This window comes from Dromiciops gliroides, chromosome 4 (genome assembly GCF_019393635.1).
Source record: "Dromiciops gliroides isolate mDroGli1 chromosome 4, mDroGli1.pri, whole genome shotgun sequence".
Lineage (NCBI taxonomy): Eukaryota > Metazoa > Chordata > Mammalia > Microbiotheria > Microbiotheriidae > Dromiciops > Dromiciops gliroides.
In genome coordinates, this window is record NC_057864.1 from 363,333,864 (window position 1) to 363,359,627 (window position 25,764).

General features: G+C 36.1%; 1 protein-coding gene across 11 annotated transcripts in view; it reads right to left on the reverse strand.

The window, feature by feature from the left end:
* The window catches only part of PTPRK (protein tyrosine phosphatase receptor type K), a 756,597-nt gene that overhangs the window by 448,829 nt on the left and 282,004 nt on the right, over positions 1 to 25,764 (reverse strand). For all 11 annotated transcript variants that reach the window (XM_044001295.1, XM_044001287.1, XM_044001294.1 and 8 more), the window contains exon 3: positions 22,593 to 22,864. In XM_044001295.1, coding sequence (XP_043857230.1) covers positions 22,593 to 22,864 — 272 coding nt within the window. The remainder of the gene's footprint in view (positions 1 to 22,592; positions 22,865 to 25,764) is intronic.

Genomic DNA, 25,764 nt, shown 5'->3' on the forward strand with positions numbered 1-25,764 from the left:
CACATGGAGTAAGCATCAGAACCCACATTTGCATACAAGTCCTCTGACTGCAAATCCAATCCTACCTTTCTCAAACTTGAAGGCCTTTAATTACAGGTCTACCCATGTAGGTCCTAGTTGACTGAAGATTTTTGATGACCATCCCAGATAAATTCAACCAGATTCACCACCAGAAGACTGACTACCAAATAATTAATTTTCATTTGTCACAGCAAGAAATGAAGAGCATCTACTAAGAGGTGGAGCCCTAGTGATTCATGTTGAGAAAGGGCATACCTATACTAATGAAATAACATATCATTATTTTAATGGCTTAAGAGAAATGGTAGTTTTACTCAATTACTACATTACTTTCTTTAGTTTTAAAACCATTTACTCTAATGTGTTTTTTTAATTTAATTTTTCCTGGTATAATGAACAGTGGCAATCAAGAGTTAGTGTAAAAAGAAAAGCCATGGGGCAGCTAGGTGGCACAGTGGATAGAGCACTGGCCCTGGATTTAGGAGGACCTGAGTTCAAATTCAGCCTCAGACACTTGACACTTACTAGCTGTGTGACCCTGGACAAGTCACTTAACCCCAATTGCCTCAAGGAAGGAAGGAAGGAAGGAAGAAATGCCATTTTCCCAACCGAAGAATACTAATAATGCCCCTTAATACTTTTGCTATTGCTATTAATATTGCTACTAATACTAATCATGTCTGATATGTACAACATACTGAAAGTATTTCAACCTGCTTTATAAAAAAACATCACATTTGAACCTACTAATGGCACTGTGAGGGAGGTTATTGTTCCTTGTCCTTCATTCTCGAAGAAGACCAGGACCTCAGGGTGATTTACAATGAATTGGATTTTAAGTGAGGAAGGACTATGGAAGTTCACCAAACTCACTCTCTCCTCCAGAGCCACCTAGGTCCAGTGGCAAGATATTCCTCAGGACAACTAGTGATATCCCCAGATGTTTATGGTGATTAGGGTTAAGTGACTTGCCCAGGGTCACACAGTATCTGAGGTGATTTTTTTAACTCGGGTCCTCACAACTTCAGGGCCAATACTCTATCTACTGTGCCACCTAGATGCACCTGTGAGGGAAGTAACCACAGGTTTTATTATTTCCATTTTATAGATGGAAAAAACTAGAAAAAAACTAGGCCTAAAACATTCCTTGGTCACAATGGCAACATCAGAGGTGGAATCTGAACACAGATCTTCCTGATTGTAAGTCCTATACTTTATTCACAAGACCATATTGTCTCTCACACTCATATAATTGTAACACAGTCTTTCCAAGAACTCGGACATTTTCTACATAGTGAATGTATATGAATTCTTGCAAGGTATGAATGGGGGAAAGGCAAAAACAAATTCATTGTGGGTGTAAAAGGGGTGAGAATAGAAATTTTTACATTTAGAACAAAAGTTCTTACTTTTTTTTTCCTGTCATAAACCCCTTTGGCAATCTGTGAAACCTATGGGTCTCCCCCCCAAAAAAAGATGTTTTAAATGCATATTTTTTTAAATCCTAGAAATACAATGGATACCAATTATATTGAAATAAAACTATCTTTTTTTTCATGTTCAGAGACTCAATATTAAGAACTTTTTATCTAGAAATATATTACTTCTTCAGGTGTATTATTCAGGGCTAATTTTTCTCACTTGCCAAAGTAACAGGGCAGGAGGGGGGGATAGCAACTTAACATCGCATAGCATTTTACATTTTCAAATGTTTCACATATATTATATCTATTTTGATCAAAGAATAAGAAGGTTGGTTTTCTTTGAAAAGATTTAATGTACTGGATAGAACTCAGAGTTAATATGTATTCATTTGCTGTAAATCATTTATTCCCTAAGTGAAAATGACTCTGCTATCTCAAGGTGTTAGGCTAATGTTTCTCATCACATAAAACACCTAAAACTTGCAGATTTGAAGTGAAAGTTTCGGTATTGAAATTTCAAAAAAAAATTATCTCATTTTATTTCATTGAAATTATTTTTTAAAGCCCACACTCTTCTTTCCATGAACTTGGACTATGCAAGAGAAACTTAAGAGGCCACAATACCAGGCTCCCAACAGAGATCTTTCTATCATAATTGTAACTTCTGAGCTAAAGTCTGATTACCTCAGCTTCAACACCTTTATTGTAAAGCCCTTTGAAGTCGGGTTAGGGGAACAAAGGTTTCCTTTCAGAAGACAAAAGCTGCACTGTATGTAGAAGCACATGTATAAGAGATAGCGTCAGAGCCTAACCACTTGCACAATTCTGTAACCATGCAAACCCATGTGGAATTTGGCTTGTTCACCAAGGCCACAGGGAAGGCCCATTCCTATTATGCCAGAGACTTATTCACCAATACTAGCTGAATACAGGAAGTAGGTTGGACCTTGTTATGTTTGCATTTCTCTGAATGCCAGAGGAGGTAACAAACAAGAACACACATTACTCAATCCAGCTGGGTTTGCCATTGAAGAGGGAAAATTACCTCCTTTGAGGAGAAAAATACAGAGAACTCCAGGGGAAACAAGCAAAAAAAAAAAAAAAAAGTAAGATGTTTTGATAGCCCTCCCCATAGCTATAAATATATAGATCAATAATACATTGTGTAGTGCAAACAAGATCATTTCCAGAAAACCAAAGTAGTTTGCAGAAATTCCTCAAATAATTTAAAAACAGGCAATCTTAATGGTATGGAGCCAAATTTCTGCAAAGTTCATTTTAATGAGCAAAAATACAACATCCCATACCTTGGAAATAGGATACAAGTAGGCAGGTAGAAAAGTCTTGAGAGGAAAAAAAAGGCAAAAATTAGGGTGGCACACTGGAAAGGGCATTGGTTTCTGAATTAGGAAATGGGTTCGAATTCCTCTGCTATTTACTACCCATGTGATCTCAAACAAGGCACTTCACCTGTGAAGTATGAAGCCTATGAAGTAGAATACCCTAAAAGTATTTTCCAGTTTTAAATGATATGATCTTAAATGTGAAGGACATGTAGGCCAAAGAAAACCTTCAGATGTGCAAGTTTCACTGATGGTAAAACCCCCACATGATTTTAGTAAAGAAATAATGAAAGGTGTGCTTGCAGCTGTGTGAATGATACCATCCTCCTTTGCTTCTCTTATTTCTACAAATTTTCTTTTCATAAGCAAAATTCTCCAAGAAATAAATATCTTTATGGCACTTAACTTTCTGTCATTTGTCTTAAACAGTAAGTTTGAAATGGAGACAACCAATGTCCCTATGCTTTGTGAGAGATCTGTGAAGAATTTCATTCTTTAATACATTATTTTTGGTCAATTTATAAATATCACCTTAGATTATAATTGAAACTGCTATTTAGAATGGTGTTATTCAAATAAAAGTCTTGGACTAGAATTTCATTTCATGATATTTTTTTTCTCCTTCATAGAAGAATAGGGAGTGTACCAACATCATGCTTTGGAGTTTAGAAGATTTCAGTCATTAGTTTCCCTACAAGAAAGCTATAAAATTATTGCAGAATTCCCCCAAAATTCTCCTTTAGAGAAGAAAGTTTTCTTACACTTGACCATAGAATGCACGCTCTACCAGAATACAGAAAGGAAAGGGTGGGAAGGATATGGGTAGTTTAAGGGGCCATAAAGGAATATAGCTAATGTACTGAAAGTTGAAGGTAGCTTTCTTTATAAGATAGTATCATTTAATGGCTGAGAAAGTGTAGAAATGTAACATGAATGAAGAACAGGGGGGAAAGTCAAGGAAAGAAGAGTAGAAGTACACTTTACAGTAAGAATTGTGTTTAATACTTTGTGATTTTTAAAAAATGCTGCTTTAAAGTAAAAAGCACCCAAAAAAGAAGATAAAATTATTCACTCAGGAAAAAACAACTATGACATTAGGAAAATAAATTACTTAAATAATTAATTTTTTAAGATTAAGTGATATCATCAGTATAATTAACAAATGAGTATTTTCTCTGTATAAAACATTGTGACTGGTAGTTGTAAAGAATTAACTGTTATTTGAGGTTTTTATGACCCCATCTTTTGGCTAGAATAAAAAAAAAAAAAAAAAAACCTGGGCCAACACAGTGGCCTGGGGTTCTGAAAACAGCAGGGTGCTCCATCCACTGGTTGTAGCCGTTGCCATGGCACTGGCACCTCATGTCATCATCACTCGCTGACGCCTACATGGGCCTGGCAAAATTATAATGATTGGAAGCCCAGTGAGGGCAGTCATGTGACTGTGAGAGCGGCCAGCCAATTGGCTGGGGTGTGTGTGTGGTCATCCTGGGGTCTGCTGGGAAGAAAGGAAATTTTTCGCCATTCTAGCTTGAAGCTGGAAGGTGACAGGATGCTGCTGTGTGTTCTCAGCTGATTCTTAGAAGGTGGTGGTTTTCAGGTTGTATAATTTCCCTTTCCCTATTTTATTTCCTTTCCCTTAATCCTACTGATCCTGTTTGTGTTTTTTTAAGTTCATTCTTGTTAAATGAATCCAGCTCTGTTTTGAGGGAGGCTGTCGGTCTTGATCTTTGCCCCAATATTGCAGCGAGCCACCTAGCTAACACTCCCTAATTAAAAATTGGTCCCTATGTAATTGAAGGGATAGGAATAATATGAAGACACACTAGCTCTTATATCAAGGAGTTTACAATCAAGTTGGTGACCTTAAAGACATGAAAAGTGAATTAAAAATACAAGAGAAAAATAATTTTAACAGAAGGAAGATATGTCTCAAGACAATACAAGAACAATTGCCAATTGACTAAAAGATAATAAATATTATAGCATCTCCATTAGGAAGAATAGTCTAGGTAAAAGCACTGAGAAGAAAAGATTCAAGCCAATTCTCAAAGCATGGTCAAGGCTTTGATAGAGAAAAGAAATATAAACATTCTAGGCAGAAGAAATATGAACATTACAGGGAGAAGGAATGACCTATGCAAAAGTTTTGTAATAAGAAAAATGAGTAGAATAGTTTAGCTGGAGTAAAGATATGTTTGTATAAAGGAGTGGGGCCAAAAGGTGAGAGAAAAATGGTAGTTTTCAATTCCAGGGTTAGGTTTTATCCTGGAGGCAACAGTCAATAAAGTGATCTGAGTTGGAGAGTGATTTGCTTCTTTACTGATTGAAGTGATACATTTAGAAAATTAATCTGGTAATATGTGGTTGGCTTAGCTAGGGTAAAGAATGGAGAGAAAAAGACTAAATAGGAGAAAATGGCTGTAGGCCTAAGATGATGAAGGCCTAGAAAAGGAAACATTTAAAATTCTTAAATGAGGTAGGAAGGTATGAAGGTAGAAAGATGTCAGGGTAAACCAATGCTATTCCAAATTAGAGCCCAAGAGGTTAGAAGGACAGTATATTAACAAAAAGAGGTAGGGGCAGCTAGGTGTCGCAGTGGATAGAGCACCGACCCTGGACTCAGGAGGACCTGAGTTCAAATCCGGACTCAGACACTTAACAATTACTAGCTGTGTGACCCTGGGCAAGTCACTTAACCCCAATTGCCTCATCAAAAAAAAAAAAAAAAAAGGTAAATCAGGAAGAGGAAGGATCATCAGGCAAAGATGAGCTGGATCCTAGATGTACTGCATATTAGACAATGGTCAGTAATTCAACTAAAAAATATGTAGCAGTCATTTCTAAGAGAACTCAAATGCATAAGAATATCAAAACATAAAAAGTAGAGATCAAGGACTGAAAAATGGGAATTGTTTTGCATAAAGAATAAAGGGAACAAGTAAAGGAAAAAACACCACCACCACCACCAACAACAACAAATTTAGCTGTCTGATAGTTTGGAGAACCAGATGAGTCATGCAAGTCAGAAGAATGCAGTTTCATAGTGGAATGGGTAAAACAGCATGAAGCAGCAGTATAATACAGTGCACAGCGTTGGATCTGGAGTTAGAGGACCTAGGTTCATATTCTGGCTATTCGGTTCAGGATCTTGGACAAACAATTTCCTGATCTCTAAAATGAGGGCATTAAAAGAATAGCAAAGACTATTAGATCTGATGATTGAGGGTATATTTAAAAGAGCAAAATCCAGGAAACAGAAAAGAGTAAAGAGGACACAATAGATACAATTCACTATTTCAATAAATTTGACAGGAAAGCAGAGAAATGAGAGAATAGGCTCAAAAGAGCAGTTTAATCAAGTAAAGCTCTGTTTCAAGACGTTTAAAAAATCAGGGAAAGAAGGTGATGGAGGAGAGATTGAACAATTATCCCATTTAAAGAGGAAATAATTCAGGGAATATGGTCTCAAATTTAAACAAATGAAACTTTACTATGCATCATCACCAGCATTGAAAGATGCTCTAGGTAGGTGATGATGAGGGTGAGGATGAGGATGATATTTATATAGCACTTGAAGGTTTGCAACAAGCAGCTAGGTAGCACAGTGGATAGAGTGCCAGGCATGGAATCAGAAAGACTCATCTTCCTGAGTTCAAACCTGGCCTCAGACACTTATTAGCTGTGTGACCCTGGACAAGTCACTTAACCCTGTTTGCCTCTGCTCCTCATCTATAAAATGAGCTGGAGAAAGAAATAGCAAACCACTCCTGTATCTTTGCCAATAAATACAAAATGGGGTCACAGAGTTAGACATGACTGAAAAACAATTGACCAATAACAATTATGATAGGCATAGTACTTTATCAATATCATCTCATTTTATCCTCACAATAATCCTAGGAGGCAAGTGCTATAATTATCCTCATTTTACAGTTGAGAAAGTGATGAAGATAAAGTTAAGTGACTTGCCAAGGGTCATACAACGGTAAGTCTCTAAGGATGGCTTTGAATTTAGGTCCTCCTAACTCTAGGTCTAGTCTCCCAGGTGTATCCACTGTTCGTCCTACATGTCTATGAAAACACTAATTCAGTGAATAAAGTCTTTCTTGTTCAAGATAGGTAGAAACATAAATGTTTGAAAACTGAGAGAAAGGAACCAGAGGAGGAGACATTGATAATAGGAATCTTCTTTTAAAGAGGGGATGATAAAGACAGCATAATCTCAAATTTAAATGGATAAAATGTTCATATGCATCACTGTTATCATGAGAAGTTGGTGCTCACAGTACAGTAGTTTCTAACAGAACACTCCCCACCTGGCTGCCCTTTGAAGAATAGAATGGAAGCTCCTTAATGAGAGGAAGTTTTATTTCTCTGGTCAGTTTCTGTCAAGTTCAGTGCCTTTTTCCATTTCATTTAACAAGCATTCATTAAATCAATGAAATATTTACCAGGCACAGTGCTGTGTTAAAGATACAAAAACTGAAACTGAACAGTTTCTTCCCCATATGTATCTATCCATCTTTTTTATATATCCACCTTTTGAGCAAAAAGAATTGGGGCAGTTAGGTGGCACAGTGAATAAAGCACTGGCCTTGGATTCAGAAGGGCCTGAGGTCTAATCTGGCTTCAGACAGTTGACATTTACTAGCTGTGTGACCCTGGGCAAGTCATTTATTCCTCATTGCCCCACAAAAAAAAAAATAGATGAATAGTTAGATAAATAAATGAATGAATGAACAAATGGGTGAATAAACGAATGAATAAATAAAAATTAAAGTAAACACAAAAATCCATATGAAGCAATTTGTAGGTGGGAGGCATTAGCAACTATTGGATCGTCATAGCAGAAGTATGGGAAGAGTACGTACTAGATACAAGTTGCTAGATGAAGATGCAAGGCAGAATATTATGTATGGTAAAGAAAATCAATTTGGTTGAACCATGGAGTGCATCAATGAGAATAATGTGCAAGGAGCCCTAGAAAAGCATGCTGAAGTTAGACTGTGAAAAGGACCATTGGTATTTTATCCTAAAGGAAATGTAATGCCACTGAAGATTCTTGAGGGGAGTAATGTGGTCACACCAGCATTTTAGAAATATGTTTTCCAGCTTAGTAGAGGATGCCTTATGTATAATACATGCTTAAAAACAAAAACAATCCAAGCTGAATGCTGTGAAATTATAATGGCTAAGCTTGGCTCCAAAGAAAAGGTATAGGGAGGCATCTCCCTTCTCCTTCTTTATAGGCTTTTCATGTGGAACACTCAAAGAAATGGCATTTTTTTCTATGTGCTGGTTAGTTTTTGAGCTTTTCTTTTTTCTTTTTCATTCTTAATGTGTTTTATTTATTTTGTCAATCATTTCTCCCATTAAGTTTTATTTTCCCAAATTACATGTAAATACAAATTTTGACATCAATTTTTTTTAAACTTTGTGTTCCAAATTTTCTTCCTCCCTCCCTCCCCCCACCAAGAACTCAAGCAATTCAATATAAGCTATGCATGAGCAGTCATGCAAAACATTTTTACATTAACCAGTCTTTTTCATTCTTTATTCAAAGATAGCTTTCTAGATAGAGGAGGGAAGAAATTTATTGATATGAAGGTGATGTTAAAACCAAAAGTTAATCAGCGAAAACTTATTACAAAATTAATTTTTGTCCAATTGAATTATTGTCATTTTGACTTATTTACAAAGTGCTAGGCACTCTGTTTATACTTAGCCACATTTCAGTTATAAAATAATATTCAGACTCTGTAATAAATAGTTCATTATATATATATATATATAGAGAGAGAGAGAGAGAGAGAGACAGACAGACAGACAGAGAGACAGAGAGAGAGACAGAGAGAGACAGAGAGAGAAAGAGGGAGGGAGGGAGAGATATCCTTGTCCTAATAAGCACCATTCTCTATCAACCAGCTGACAATACTGTGCAGTGCAATATTGACTGAAGAGAATGATCACAGTTTTAATATCTGTTATCCTTTCTTTGTTGCTTGCTTGTATCACTGTAGTAGAGGGATATAGGTGATAAAAGGACCCTATATAACCATTGTCCCTTTCTTGAGGTAACGATATAAGTAGATTATAGCAGTATAAAAGAGAAAGTGCTTTTTTAAAAATTAAAAGGCCAAAGAATCATTTCTGAGCCACAAGCTTTCAATCAGAGCAGGATTCAAGATGAGCACAATCCAGGGTATAACCACTTAAGACAAGATACTGTCCAGAACCAAAGGCAATGGAATGATAGACTCGAAGCTCTGGCTAACTGGACCATTCCTATTCTCTTCTTAAGGGTTTTTTCTTTTAAAAGTGTGCTTACAGAATAATCAAGAATCAAACTAATTTTAAACTTCCACATCTTACAGTGCAGGGAGATTACTTAACTGGCTACAAACTGGGAAGCAAATGGCAGTCAGAAAAATGGGAGGGACCTTTAAGTCCACTGCAAAGGAAACACACTGACAATTCAGAGGTTAGCAGATTGGTACAAAGGACCTCTCAATGTGAACAAGTAGCTTCCCGCTGTCAATCAATAGGGCACTCCTGGTTGTAAAGGTACTGAATGCAATTTGCTAACCAGGTTGCATTAAAACTGTCTGGTCCATCTGTGAAGAGCAGTCACTTGATTTTCTAGGAGATTGCAGGGAGTATCCCTTTTCTGGTGCAGGAAAATTTATTTGGCATATTCTGCAGGGAGCTTGTAGAACTTGGAGCCATCAGTAGGTAAAGCAAATAGAGTATTAGAAGCCACCCAGGTGTAGGAGATTAAGGATTTAACAAGCAGATGGAGCAGAAGAGCATCATCTGGACACAATTCATCCTGTGTAATAAGGGAACGTTCCCCAAAGATTAAAGCAGAAGGAGCAGGAATTCAGCATTAATTGAGGAAAAGGGAAGGATCTTCTAAAAGAAATTAGGAGTAAGACTCTTGTTTCTCTGTCTCAAACCCAGTACCTTTAAAGGGCAAATAATTCTCCATGTAACTAGAGTGGAACTAATTAAAAAAAAAAAAAGGATTTCTTACAACCCTGCCAAAGTTACCAAAGGGTGGCCACTTTGGAAGGTTGCTAGAGGGGAGTCAAGATAATAACTATGGTTGACCAACAAATACTACCTCCAATATGTCGTTCTGTGTGTGTTTTTTTAATCATGTCACACACACACACACACACACACACACACACACACACACACACACACCCCTGCTTAGAAACTTCTAAGGGCTCCCAACTGCCAATGGAATAAAATTCTTTCTCCTAACCTGTCTCTAAGACTTTGTTCATGCCGTACCTCCTGCCTGAAATGCTGAACACCTCTCACTTAGTCTTTTCCAAATTTTCCCAATTCTTCCAAATTCAATTCAAGTCTCATACCTCATGAGGCCTCCTTGCAATTGCCCCAATAGGTATTAATCTATCCTTCATCTCAACATCCCTAGAAGAGATGGAAATGTTCATTTGAAAATTATTCCTCCATGATTATATATATTTAAATAGAGCTAGAAAGGATCTCAGACATGACCTTATTCACCTAGTCTTAAGTTATAGGAAAACTGAACAAATCCCAGAACCTTCGGCTCATCATGCCTTCTTTGGTCTCTGTCTTTGCTCATGTTATGCCATGTCCTAAATATCTCCCCATAATGTTCACCTTGCCTTAAGTTCAATCAGTCAACAGCACTTTGTAAGACTTTACTATGTACTGGGGCAGGGACTGAAGCTAGAAAGACAAAATTAAACAGTCCGAATCTTTGAGAGGAAACAAAACATATGTAAAAAGTAAATTTATATATATATAAATTACAAAAGAATTCCAGGGGCAAGGGGAATACACAGAGGACAAGGCTGGAAAGTAGAGATGATAAAATGGCAAGAGCAATAGACTTGGAATCAGAGGCCATAAGTTCAAATCCCAGGTCTTTCTACTTATTGTCTGTGTCACATGGAAATAAGTCATTTACTCTCTCTAGGTTGTAACTTCATCTATTAAATGAGGTAGCTGGACTGAGAAAATGAAGGCTGAGAAATAGCTACCACTTGTGTTGAAGGGTATAATTTTAATCCCATTGTATTAACAGAAACTACATCACAAGGGATCAATTAATAAGCAAGTAATGGCCAAATACTTATCTACTTACATATGAAACCCTTTAATGGAAAAAAATATTAGTCACAAGTTAACTAGCTAGCTGACTGAAAAATTCTTTAAATAATGTCTCAGTGTATCAACTTAACTCGGGTTCTGTATTGAAGCCTTTCACAGTACCAGTCATGTAGTTTGTTCCCTTACATCATATTTTAAGTTCATACAAATTGATGAATTGGGTTGCGATCCTATCTCATGTTGTGGCATATGTAACATCAATAATAACTTAAACAAACATATATTTTAACACTTTAACAGTTAATAAAGTAGTTTCATCCATTATGTCATTTGACATGACAATATCCCTGGGAAGTAGGCATGATAATTATTATACCCACATTACAAATGAGGAAACTGAGGATGAGAGAGGTCACATAACCTCTTACCTAGGTCTACATCGTTAGTAAATGATAAAGTCAGGATCAGATCCATAGTTTTCTCATTCTCTTTCTCGATTATATGGGTTCCTTTCATCATATAAATATTTATCTTCCCCCCAAAAGGATCTTTTTTTATTTTAGCCTCCCAAAATATAATATAAACATTCAAAAAAAGTTGACAATGACATGCTTGTGGTTTCTGCTTTAAAATCCAGTTCTGGTATTTAGGGAATGAGTACTCATTCCTATGGGAACCTACATGTTACTTAGGTCTACAATAAAATGTGATTTGCATCCCTTTTGGACCAAAAGAAGCTTCTAGTGAAATTTATCTCAGTCAAAAACTACAACTGTTTTTAAGAACAATAATACTATTGTTGTTACAAAACTCTGAGAAATGAAAATGTTTATGTTTACAACAGACCAAATATTCTCTTAATTTTCAAGGCTCAAAAAAAGTTTCCATTTTTTATTGCCTTTTCATTTCACTCACTGAAGTGCAGCAAAGTAAAAATTTATGATTACAGACCTTTCCTTTTTCTTTTTAAACTATAAAATAAGAATTGATTTCGTGCTTCCAAAAGGCAATGGAGGATTTTTTTTAAAGCTCATTCAAGAATATTAAGAATCTAATTTTCATCTGGGTATTTAAGTAGTGATATGCAATGATTATTTATATTAATAAATGCAAAATAACACACAAAAGCTAGTTTTATACAGCTAGGTCAGAGAACTGGGCCTCACATCAGAAAGACATTAGTTTTACCCACAAGTCACAAATCTAACCTCCATTTGCCTTAATCTATTGGAGAAAGTAATGGCAAACTAGTGCAGTTATCTTTGTCAAGAAGACCTCATGTATAGCATGGACCATGGAATCACATTCGTGACTGAATGACTAAAAAGAATTAGAAAAAAGAAGGAAAAGGAGGAGGAGGAAGAAAAAGGAAGAAGAAATCTGACCATGCCCCTTCTCTACTAAAGAAGGTATAGTAGCTCCCTATTGCCATAGGATAAAATGTAGACTCCTTTGGCCTGTCTCAATCTGGCTCCAAACTGTATTTCTAGACTGATTTCACATTAGTCACAAACACACATTCTACATTCTAGCCAAAATGAACTTCTCTTTATGGGACACATCTACTTCCCCATGTATTTATTGGTTTGTTTGCTTGGGGGACACAGCTAGGTGGCTCAGTGCTGGGTCTAGAGTCAGGAAGACCTGAATTCAAATCCAACCACTGACACTTACTAGCTGTGTGGCTCTGGGCAAGTCACTCAACCTCTGTTTGCTAATCCACTGGAGAAGGGGAAATGGCCAACCATTCCAGTATCTTTGCCAAGAAAACGCCATAGGCAATATGGTCCACAGAGTCACAAAGACTCAAATATGAATAAATAACTGAAAAATATCCTCAGAAAGGATAAAAATGAAATCCCAACCATAAGTATGTCAGCTATCCTCCTTGGACTTCCTTTCTACTAGATCTCTTGTAATTGCAAAGCTAGCATAAAATCACAGTGATTTTGATTACACAGCCTTTCACTTGTACACTGAGTCCTCAAAAAATATTATCTCTAATTACCATAAGAAATAACATGTGTAGGGGGCTGCTAGGTGGCACAGTGGATAAAGCACCAGCCCTGGATTCAGGAGGACCTGAGTTCAAATCTGGCCTCAGAAACTTGATACTTACTAGCTGTGTGACCCTGGGCAAGCCACTTAACCCTCATTGCCCTGTAAAAATAAATAAATTAATTAAAAATAACATGTGTAGGGGGCAGCTAGGTGAGGCTCTGGCCCTGGATTCAGGAGGACGGACGGACAGATGGACGGACGGACGGACGGAAGGAAGGAAGGAAGGAAGGAAGGAAGGAAGGAAGGAAGGAAGGAAGGAAGGGTGTAAAAATAAATGTCACTTGGGTGTGTCTTTTCCCCCCTTGCAATTTGGCAAAAAATACAAAAATAAAAATACAAACCCAGTATTTTAAAATAAGATAGCTCATATAGAGATTGAAACTATACAAAAATACTAACTAAAAAAATAACCAAAACTAATCAGCTATATCAAAGGCAGCAATCACATAACAGGGGAAGAAATTGATTTAAAATGGTGCTTATCTGAATTTTTATTGTGTAGTATTGCATCAAGAGACACCAAGGCAAGGTTAGAAGGTATTAAATGGTTCAGAATGATGTGACTATGCTTTGTTGGGACTCTCAACCCAGTAGGGTACTTCCCTTTTCCTTTCTTGATATATGGAGACAGGCAAATCAAAATGTATGGTAAATAATTGATGCAATGGTATGGTAAGCTAAAGAATCAAAACACACATTCAGCAAGGCAAGCTGCTCCAACTGAATCCAAGTGAATTGTAATGGTGATAGGCAGAATCCCATCTATTTTCCTTAGAATTACTCTATTCCCCACCCTTCTAAATCAACACAAACTTCTAACCATCCAAATGTAGTCACCAGTTTGTCTTAGCTTTCTGATATGTTCCAATCTATAATGTTTTTGAGGAAACTGACAAAATGAAAATGGAAAGAAATTCACAAAAAATATTCTTAGAAAAAAATCAACATCTAACTGCTTTTACTTTGTAGAATTAAGCTGATATTGTTTAATATTACTTTTAAAAATAGCAGGATCCTTTCTATTATTGTTTTGATAAATATGTTTTAATCATATATTCATGATACCTGTCTAATAATATAAGGATATGTCTAACAGTTAATCCAAAGTGTAGAAGTACAAATTTTCATAATAAATCCAAATCATGGTCAGTAATAGGCACCAACACACTGCCAACAAGAGACAAATCTAAACAGTATTACAAAATTTAAGAAAACAACATTCAAAATAGCATGGGAGTTTTTGTAACTTTGTTGGTACCATCCAAAAAATAACAAGAGAAACATGTTAATACACGTGTATATTAAATAGTAGCAGAAAGAGTCCAAAATGCAAAATATACTAATATAAAGGGTCTTTCTAATCTAAAATTAACCTTGCTAAGAATATAAGCAATCAACTGAACAGAACTGCTGGAAAAACTGGAAGACAGTCTCACAGAAATTAAGATTACACTACAAGGGGGCAGCTAGGTGGCGCAGTGGATAAAGCACTGACCCTGGATTCAAGAGGACCTGAGTTCAAATCTGGCCTCAGACACTTGACACTTATTAGCTGTATGACCCTGGGCAAGTCACTTGGCCTCGCTTTGCTTCAGTTTCCTCATCTATAAAATGATGATAACAATAGCACCAACCTTAGGTTTGTTGTTAGTATCAATTGAGATATACATATATAAATTAAAACATACATATACATTAAAGCACTAAATAAATGCTAACTATTAGCATCAGTATTATTTACTGAGTAATGGAAAAACCAATAGAGATACCACAAAAGAAATAACAAAAACCTCCTCTTCCTTCCCCAAGGCATAGAGGCAGGGAAATATTAGAATAGAGTACTGAAGGTCTCTATATCAAAGGTTTCGTTGAATTGCTTTTTCTTTTTGACAATGTTCATTAGGGGAGGAGGAAGAAAAGAACTGATAGTAACAAAAAAGCAAAATTCAGCAAGAACACACCCTTTATTTTTTTTTAAAGAATCAATCAGATGACAATATAACTTCACAAATTACTATTATAGTCAAAAATCCTAAAGGAAACACTTTGATTAATTTGTTTCATGTTTTTGTTTTGTTTGTTTTTTCGTTGTCTGACTGGTTTATTAGAAACCAAAAAAGAAGGGGGGGAGTTTAGTATCCCCTAGCTCAAGTATACTGAAAGATAGGGATTGTGTCATCTAGCTACATATGTAACGTTATTATTTTTGTCCTTTACAACAGTTTATTAAAAAAACAATTTACTGAGGGTTTACTATGTATAATACACCCATCCCCAACCTCTTCCCTTTCCAATAGGATTCCACTGGAAGGACCTTATCTAAATTCCTCATTTATAGAAAATGTGTCTTGTCCTGGCATTTTGCTGACAAAGTCCAGGTTCAAATCCTACCCTCTCTCTCCCAGACCTAAAGCCAGAAAGATCTCTATTTTGGTTTCTACCAACCCTTTCTAAGGCAAAAATATTAACACAAAATATGAAAGTTGGGTAAAAACAAAATGTCTTTAAAAACATAATTAGTGAGTAGGAAGTGGGATGCAACAGACTTTACCCTTCAGAATCTTATTTTTCTGAAGAAAAACCATGAAAAACAAATTAGGTGGTAAGAGTTTATGGTTTATTTCTCAGGGAAAAAAATTCAACTATTATTTCACACCAATTTCTGGCCACCCTGTAGTTTTTATCACGCATCATTGTAGTGATTAATGATGTGCACCCAGTTAATGGAAAATAGCAGATTAGGTTTCCACTAATAGATTTGAGAGTTATATCTTTGTGGCTCATTTGGTAACAACCTCACTGCTCAGTAAAGAAGTAATGGATTTAATCCTAGACCAGAACTTGATTTTTTACATACAAGATGGGTCAGACTATTTGAAAGGAGAAAACTACAACTTTCAAGGTGGTCTGATCATCAGCAAGATAGAAAACAATTGACTTATGCAAATTCGACTCTAATAAAAGGCACTGGGCCTCACAAGACTGGGTCAACCATATCATCCTTTTTTTCTTTTTTTTAATTAGCCAAAAAAAGTAGTTTATCAACTGTATGCAGTACAGTTTAAATCCACTGGAAAAGAAGCAGTGAGCATATAAGCAGGATTCTTTCCCAAGTTCCACTATAAGCAATTTGTTTATGGATTGATTTATTTTATTTAATTATGCTTATACATTAGGAGGAATGTAAGGAGAATAAGCATTAATACAGCAACGACTATGTGGCTGTTCTGTGCTAAGCACTTCATAAATATTATCTCATTTGATCCTAACAACCACCATGCAAGGTAGGTACTGTTATTATCCTATTTTTACATTTGAGGGAAAGAGTATTAAGGTGACTTATCCAAGGTCTCCAATGGAGTAAATGTCTCAAGCTAGATTTGAAATCAGATATTCCTGACTCCAGACCCAGGCCTTTATCAATTGTGCCACAGTGCTGCCTCAGGTAGGATATTAGGGAATTATATAGGGAAGGAGAATAAGGAAAGGGAGGAGTTTATGGGATATGATTAGTTCTGGGTAGGCCATGGAGGTGGTGGTGAGAATATAGAAAAAGAGTAAACCAAAGAGAAATGAAATAAATAAAATGTAAATGATAAAGTTAAATTAAATAAACTAATTTTTTTTAAATTATGGTATTAGAGGGAAAGAATGAAAAAGACAAAACACAATGTAAAAGCAAAGCGTATGCAAATAGCATCAATCAAACTGGAGAAGAAATAAAGAGGCAAGAAGTAGCCAGAATGCAAATTTCACCAAAGGTCTTTCTCCCAGACTACTGGCAGGGGCTATAATTAATATGCTCCTGGATATCTAAACAAGTGAATCAATTACATTTTTAACAATAACAATCTGTGTTTGTATAATTATTTAATGTTACAAAGAACTGTTATTTAATAAGTCACTGCTGAGTAAGAAATCATTTGCTATGTTTTGAGAGGCAGCATGAGATAATAAAAAATAACGGGCAGAAAAATTGGGTTCAAGTCCAACATTTGAAAGATACTAGCAGTATGACCGAGAGCAAGTTCTTATCTATAGTACCTTTTAGCAAGATGTAGTTTCCTTCCTTATCTCTTTTAATTAGATCTATTTTTGCCTGTGCTTTGTCTGAGATAAGGATTGCAATCCCTGCTTTTTTTACTTTAGCTGAAGCATATTATATTCTGCTCCAGCCTTTTACCTTTACTCTGTGTGTATCTCTCTGCTTCAAATATGTTTCTTGTAAACAGCATGTTGTAGGATTCTGGTTTTTAATCCACTCTTCAATTTACTTTTGTTTTATAGCAGATTTCATCCCATTTACATTCACAGTTATTATTACTATCTATTTCCCTCCATTCTATTTACCCCTTTTGTACTTTGTCCCTATTCTTTCACCCTATTCCTCCTCACCAATGTTTTGCTTCTTACCCCTGCCTCCCCCAATCTCCCCTCCCTTTTCTTTACCCTTTTCTCCCTTGCTTTTGCCCTCCCTTCTATCAGTCCCTGCCCTTTCCCTTCCCCTTTTACTTCCCTAAAGAATGAGTTGTTTATTTATCCAAATGAACGTATATGTTATTCCCTCTTTGAATCAAATCTAATGAGAGTAAGGTTGAAACAATCTTCACCCCTCCTTTCTTTCCCTCTATTGTAATAGGTTTTTTTTTTTTCACCCACTGAATTTTCTATTCAGTTCTGGTCTTTTCATCAGGAAACCTTGAAAGTCAACAATGTCATTGAATGTCCATCTTTTCCCCTGAAAGAGAATGATCAGTTTTGCTGGTTAATAGATTCTTGGCTGCAATCTAAGCTCCTTTGCCTTCTGGAATATCATATTCTAAGCCTTGAGGTCCTTTAATGTTGAAGCTGCCAGGTCCTAAGCAATCCTGACTGTGGCCCCATGATATTTAAATTGCTTCTTTCTGGCTACTTGGAGTATTTTCTCCTTTACCTGATAACTCTGGAATTTGGCTACAATATTCCTTGGAGTTTTCCTTTTGGGGTCTCTTTCAGGAGGTGATCGGTGGATTCTTCAATGACTATTTTATCCTCTGGTTCTATAATATCAGGGCAGTTCTCCTTAATAATTTCGTAGAATGTGGTGTCTAGACTCTTTTTCTGATCATGTCTTTCAGGCAGTCCAATAATACTCAAATTGTCTCTCCTGGATCTGTTTTCCAGATCAGTTGTCTTTCCAATGAGGTATTTCACATTTTCTTCTATTTTTTCATTCTTTTGATTCTGCTTAACCGATTCCTGGTGTCTCATGGATTCCTTATCTTCCAACTGTCCAATTTTAATTTTTAAGGCATTGTTTTCTTCAGTGAGATTATGCACCTTTTTTCCCATTTGGCCAAATGAATTTTTTATGGCATTGTTTTCTTCAGTGATATTATGCACCTTTTTTTTCCATTTGGCCGGATGAATTTTTTAAGGAATTGTTTTCTGCAGTCAATCTTTGTGCTTCCTTTTCCAAGCTGCGGATTCTTTTTTCATAATTTTCTTGTTTTGCTTTCATTTTTCTCCCCATTTTTTCTCCTACCTCTCTCAATTGACTTTGGAAATCCTTTTTGAGCTCTCTTCCCATTTTTTATTCTACCTCTCTCAATTGATTTTTAAAATCCTTTTTGAGCTTTTCCAGGAAGGCTTTTTGTTTTTGAGACCAATTCAACTTCCCTCGAGGCTTCACATGTGGGCAATTTGAGAATATTGTCCTCATTTGAATTTGTGCTTGTGTCTTCCCTGGCAATACAGAAGCTCTCAATAGTGAGAGCTCTTTTTTGTTTCTTACTCATACTGCAGCTTGTTTGTTTGTTTGTTTATTCATTCATTCATTTATGTATGTATGTATGCATGCTGAGGTCTGCTGGGGGGAGGGGGGGGGCGGCACCAAGGTCCCAGTTTTGAACTTCTTCTGCTGGGGTATAGGGGCTGTGTCACCGGCTCGTTACTCTGAGGCCTGTATGGTTTGTGGATTTCCCCTGCCCTGGACTTCCTGCATGAGCACACTAGATCAGTGGGCCTAGTCCTATGCATGGCCCTCCAGCTGGCAACCTGCCCTCTTGGCTGGTACAGGTGGGTTTCACCACTATCCTGCTGCACCATCAGATTTTTGAGCCAAGATACAGGGGGCCTTAGTTGCTCAGCTGTGGCCCACAGCTTCCTGCTGACTTACTCCGACCCCCTTGGCTCTGTGCTGCCACCCTGAGCTGTGCCTCCCTTTTGCCCAAGTCAGACCGACCTTTCCTGAAGTCTTCTAAATTATCTCTGGTTGGTAGACTGTGTCTCTCTGTCTCTTTGCAGGTTCTGTAGTTTCAGAATCCGTCCAGAGGTTTGATTTAATGTTCTTTTTGAGGGAACAAAAGGAGAGTTCAGGCAGCTTGCCGATTCCTCTCTGCTATCTTGGCTCCAACCCAATAGCAAGTTCTTGAATTGTTCAAGTGTTAGGTGAACCTCCCAGCTAAGTAATGCAAAGGATAAAGTACTAGGCCTAGTATCTGGAAAACCCAAGTTCAAATCCAGCCTCAGACAAACTCTATGATCCTATAAGCTCTTTCTGATCTAAGTCCCTCAACTATAAAATGGGGACAACAATAGTCATGCTTTCACTGGGTTGTTTTAAGGATGATTTGAGATATTTATAAAGCATAATTCTTGGCACATAGGCAATTAAATAGTAGTAGGTAATAGTAGGCAATAATAGTAAGCAATTAAATATCCTCATCACCTTCCTGCCTCAGCATCCCAGACAACTAAGACCATAGATTGCAGAACAGTGGCAGGCTTGGATTGGTAGAGGTTTCCTTATCAGGAATCTCCTTATGTGGATGAAAGCACAAGTCTATTAAAAAAAAAGTCTAAATGATCACTACTCATAGTCATGAGGTATCAAGAACAATTTAAGTGCATACAAGAAGTGAACAAAATCACAGTTAAGCAAAAGTGGTAGTTGTATATAATTATCCATCTAAAGCAATTTTCAAAATATAAAGTGTGTTATCTGCTGTTATTACTACATAAAAGAAACAAATACATCAATTCCAAATAATACTCTGCATAACAGAGACAATTTAGTAATAGGTCCCTTGTTCCTAACTACTTTTCTTTGTGACAATGGAATTCTTGAAAGAGATTACTGACCTGTATAAAACTTCCTTAAGTGTTTCCTCCCCTGCTTGCTAAACACATTGTATATAGACATATAACCTTGGGAACTGGTGAGCTAAAGCATTATATCATCGTGTAGAGTAGAACAGAACAAAAGACGCACTCATTTTTTGTGGTATATTGTAAAGTCAACATGAAAGCTAATGTTTTAAAACTACAGAATACCCAATAGAATTGTTAACCTGACATATTCAAGCACAGGTCTAACAAAAAAATGACAAAGACATGGTTGGAGGTAGCATGAGAAATAGGGAGGGTCACTGCATACAAGTTGCTCCTTAATTTAGAAGGCATTTCTGCTCTGGCCCTGTTTGGATGTAGTTTCCCAGTAAGGACCCTTCAAAGTCTGAGATCCTTTGAGTTTATGATGCCTAAGTTCATGAGTACACAAAATATATGAAAGTCCATTCTGTATTTATCCCTGTGTTAATTATTAGCTGAATCATTATAGCTCCTTTTCATTATTCTGTGGAAGAACCCTGAATTGATCTTGAAAAATAGATGGAATGGAATAGAAAACACTGGGCTACAAACTGATACCACCATTACATCACCTAAGGCCCCACAAGGATCTGTTAGGTACATGGTATTGAACTAGCTACCTTAAATGGAAGAACAGAAAATAACAGAAAATAGTCTTTGACTTCTAGGCATTTATAAAGCAAAAGGCCTTGTTTCAAGGGAAACTTCAACCCAAGGTAAAGGAAATACAACTATTTGTTACGTTTTAAGGAATAGAAGAACAGCCTAAATCAGTCATACATTTTACCAGCAATCATTAAAATAAACGAAAGAAGAAATTTAAACGGCCAAATAATCCTGATTTAAAAAAAAAAAGTGAAAATAGACATTTTCTCAAACTATGAACCTCTTAGAAGTTTGAAAGGCTCAATCCTAAAGAAAAAAGTTCATCAAGATACCAGAATTTTAAAAATACATTCTTTTCAAAGAGCAGGTCTCTTTTCTGGCTGCTGAATATGAAATAAATAGGGAACTGTACAATTAAGGGTTAAAGGACAACCTTACCTATTGACTAACTCAATTCATGAGACAAATAGACCCCCTCTCCACACATACATAACACCTTTTAATTTATTTTAATCTCAACTAGTCCAACCATTTCTCTTTAAAAAAAATAAGAGTAGAGGGCACCTAGGTGGCACAGTGGATAAAGTAGTGGTCCTGGATTCAGGAGGACCTGAATTCAAATTCGGCCTCAGACACCTTACACTTACTAGCTGTCTCAACCTGGGCAAGTCACTTAACCCTCATTGCCCAATGAGAGACAGAGAGAGAGAGACAGAGACAGACAGACAGAGAGAGAGAGAGAGAGAGAGAGAGAGAGAGAGAGAGAGAGAGAGAGAAAGAGAGAAAGAGAGAAGAAAGAAAGAAAGAAAGAAAGAAAGAAAGAAAGAAAGAAAGAAAGAAAGAAAGAAAGAAAGAAAGAAAGAAAGAAAGAAAGAAAGAAAGAAAGAAAGAAAGAAGGAAAGAGAAAGAATGAAAGAAAGGAAGGAAGGAAGGAGGGAAGGAAGGGAGGAGGGAAGGAAGGAAGGAAGGAAGAAAGGAAGGAAGGAAGGAAGGAAGGAAGGAAGGAAGGAAGGAAGGAAGGAAGGAAGGAAGGAAGGAAGGAAGGGAAAGACAGGAGAAAGAAATTAATAAATGAATAAATAGATAAATAGGTACATAAATAAATTAGTAAATAATTAAATGAATTAATGAGTGAATAAATAAAGAAAATATAAGAAAATAATCTGCCTTAGTTTTTAAAAAATATTCAATTTCACAATATTCTGTCTCAATTAGATGGTATAAATAAAGCATTCAAAAAACCCTCTCCTAAGAAGACCTACTTCAACCCTAATCCAAATATATTTTTATTTTTTCCAAGAAAAAAAAATTTTCTTTAACTTTTCCAGTTAAAGATTTATTAAACAAACATATTTCTACAAAGGAAAATCTTATAACATCTGGTGGCACAGTAAAAAGCTCTGAGGCTGGAGTAAGGAAGACCTGGGTTCAAATCTAGCCTCAGACATTTACTAGCTGTTTGGACATGGGTAAGTCACTTAACCTCTGTTTGCCTCTGTTTCCTGCCAACTATAAAATAGAGATAATAACATTACCTAACTCACAGGGTTATTGTGAGGATCCAATGAGTTAATATTTGTAAAGCACTTAGCACAGTGTCTGGTACATAGTAGGTGCTATATAAGTGCTTATTCCCTCCCCAATTCCTTATTGGTCCTTAAATATCAGTGGTTACTAGATCAAATGTATTTAATATTGAATTTCTTCCTACTATGAGTTTGGAGATATCTAATTTTTCTTGGAAGTCATCACTAATTTAATAGTTCAATAGAGCTAAAAAAACTAACTAATATCTTTAAGGATGTTATTTCAACCATTCTGGTTGCAAATGAGATCCATTAACTCAAATAGAGGATATTAAAAAAAACAAAACAACAAAACATAGCTTTACCTGATATTCATTGGGCCAGAAGGTGCTCACTGCCAGCTCAGCCCGAAGCCAGTCTTTACCAGTGAAGCCAGTCACATTCCAAATGGGATTAGCCAGAGGTCCTTTATTCACCCTAACTAATATGTTCAAAGTGCCAGGATTCATCCTTTTCTGGCTATATAACAGATAGCTGAAATCAATACAATGTGTATCATTCTCCTTCATTGTTGGAAGCTGAAGTCTGGCTTTTTCTCCAGGGTCATGATTCGAAGCATCCACTACCATGTAGGATCCTGAAATGACATCAAAGAAAAAACATAAGTGAGATTTTTTTTTAAATGAAAATCAAGGGGGCAGCTAGGTGGCCTAGTGGACAAAGCACCAGCCCTGGATTCAGGAGGATCTGAGTTCAAATCTGGCCTCAGACACTTGACAGTTACTAGCTGTGTGACCCTGGGCAAGTCACTTAACCCAAGTCACTTAGCCCTGCCCCCAAAAAAATAAAAATAGTTTAAAAATAAATAAATAAATGGGGCAGCTAGGTGGCGCAGTGGATAGAGCACTGGCCCTGGAATCAGGAGTACCTGAGTTCAAATCCAGCCTCAGACACTTGACACTTACTAGCTGTGTGACCCTGGGCAAGTCACTTAACCCCAATTGCCTGACCAAAAAACAAATCATAATTAAAAGAATTTATGAAAAATTATTTTTATAAAATAAATACCAAAGACCCTTCTTCATTGTAATTGAACAAGGATGGTCTCAGATAGTGAGACAATTATCACAACTGAATAATTTGGGCAAATCTTTCACATTCTATTACTTCCACACATTTTATTGCAAATAAAACTACATGGAGTTCAACTGAAAGTTAGTAGCCTTTTTCTTTATATTGTATGTAATAAATTATCTGTGTTTATATTTTCAAAAATGTTCATCCATTTTTATGCAGAGAGGACACATTAGGCAGGTCAACATCTTTTCTGAGAAAGTTGCATATAATATTTTTTACAACACTGTTTTCATATTACAGGATAGGTTGTTGAATATTAAATTATTGCTCAATAAAAATAACACTCAAATACTTTTATTTTGAACTATGTATTAAATCAAGAAATTTCCCTTACAAAACAAAGCTACAGATTTCAAGGGGGTTTTGTTTGTTTAATGTACAAGAGAAAATATGATGACAAGGCAACAGAAGTCACTTATTTGATAATTCTAATTCTACTGTACTTGGTACAGTATCTGGAACAAAGTAAGTGGACAATAAATGAATTTTGATTGACTAAAAAAATGGAGGTTACAAAATAATATTAATGGCTTCATAAAATGCTCTACCATCAGTGTAGCCTGCACTGGTTTATTTGCACAGCACCTTATCTTACAACACCAAGCATGCTACTTAACAATGTGGAAGCACTCCACACAGAATGAATGAATGAATGATCCAATTAAACACACACACACACACACACACACACACACCCCTCAAATCACATTATACAGTATTTTAGAAATGGGTATCTTCATGTATCATATGATTAAGAAACTCATTCACAATTTCAGTTTATTACTTTCAAATACATGCCATCTAATATTCTCATCTTATGACAGGTGGGTTTTGTTTTGGTTTTTGCTTTGTTTTTATTTGGAGGGGGGATTAGAATTCCTTTTGTTCTTGGCTCTCGCATACTACACAAAATAATTGTTTGCATATCAAGAAAGAAATGGGGTTTGGGGTTGTTGTTTTTTTAATTAAATGACTATGCTCATAACCCATTTCAGGGAAATGTGATTTTGCTCTACTTGGTTACCCTTAGAAAAACAACCATTGTGATCACCATACATGATTTAGCAAGATGTCCTTGGAATATGGCCAACTTTACCACTGATAGATTTTCATTTAAAAAGGAAAAGATGGAAGTAGGATTTTTAAATTAGTTTTACAAGTCTCCAATAATTATAGCTTCCTAATCAATTCACAATTAGACATTAGTGGTCATTGCAATTGGTACTTGGAAGAGTATTGAATTAGCTTTCACTGTTACCTATCCTTTATTTCTGAAATGAACATTGGATAAATTATTACCCTTTTTATCTTCATTATCTTAAAATTTTCACCAATCATTAGTAGGTTTCGGTCAATTATATCTTAAGAAATTATAATATATTTCTGTTACTTGACTTTGATTTTAAGGAGAAAAAACAAGCAGAATGGACAATGAGCATGCATTTTTGCAGAAATCACAAACTTGAAATACAATGAAAGAATTCTAAAAAAAAGAGAATTTCCCATTTTAATATTAACATTTCACGTGAACTCAATAGTTGTTAAATCATTATACTTATCAATAATCTTCTGTAGAAAAATATTACTTCTCCGATTCCTTTGAAATGTTCTATCAAATTCCTACAGATTGATCTTCTAGGTGACCTATACACATCATTCTAGAGAAGGAACCACAAAAGGAAACAATAAATTCCTGCGCTGTGACTCTAGCCTCATGGCTTTTATTGGAAGTAGATGTTTCACCACAGAGAAATGTACAAGTATTCTCCAAACATACACATCTATGCTATTGCTATAGATGCACAAGATGATTTCTCATACCCTCCCCCTCAGTGACTAACTTTTTTAATAACCTTGGTGGATAGATCTGGGTCTAGAGTTAGGAAGACCTGAGTTCAAATATGGCCTCAGGAGTGTGATCCTAGACAAGTCACTTAAAGCTCTGTTTACTACAGTTTTTTTCAACTGTAAAAGGTACATAGTTAATAGCATCTACTTCTTAGGATTTTTGTAAGGATTGAATGAGATAATATTTGAAAACCACTTAGCAAAGTGCTCGGCACATAGTAGTTACTCAACAGATGTTTGTTTCTCCCCTCCTACTTAACATTTAAGCTTATTTGAGCTCCTTGTTCTCTCAGTGCTACAGATAGAAAACTGCTCAATAATTGATTAATCAGTAAGCACTATTCTTTTCCAAGCACTATCCTGGACTCTGTTGAGGGTTACTAAGAAAGGGGATAGAAAGACAAAACTCAAGAATCAGTTCTTGCTCTTTAAGATTCAACATTCCTGATGGGAAGATAACACATATACAAGGTCAATACAAAGTGGCTGAGAGAAGAGAGGTATAAGAAAGGCCTCATTAAGGAAGCATCACTTGAAATGAGTTTGGTTGGG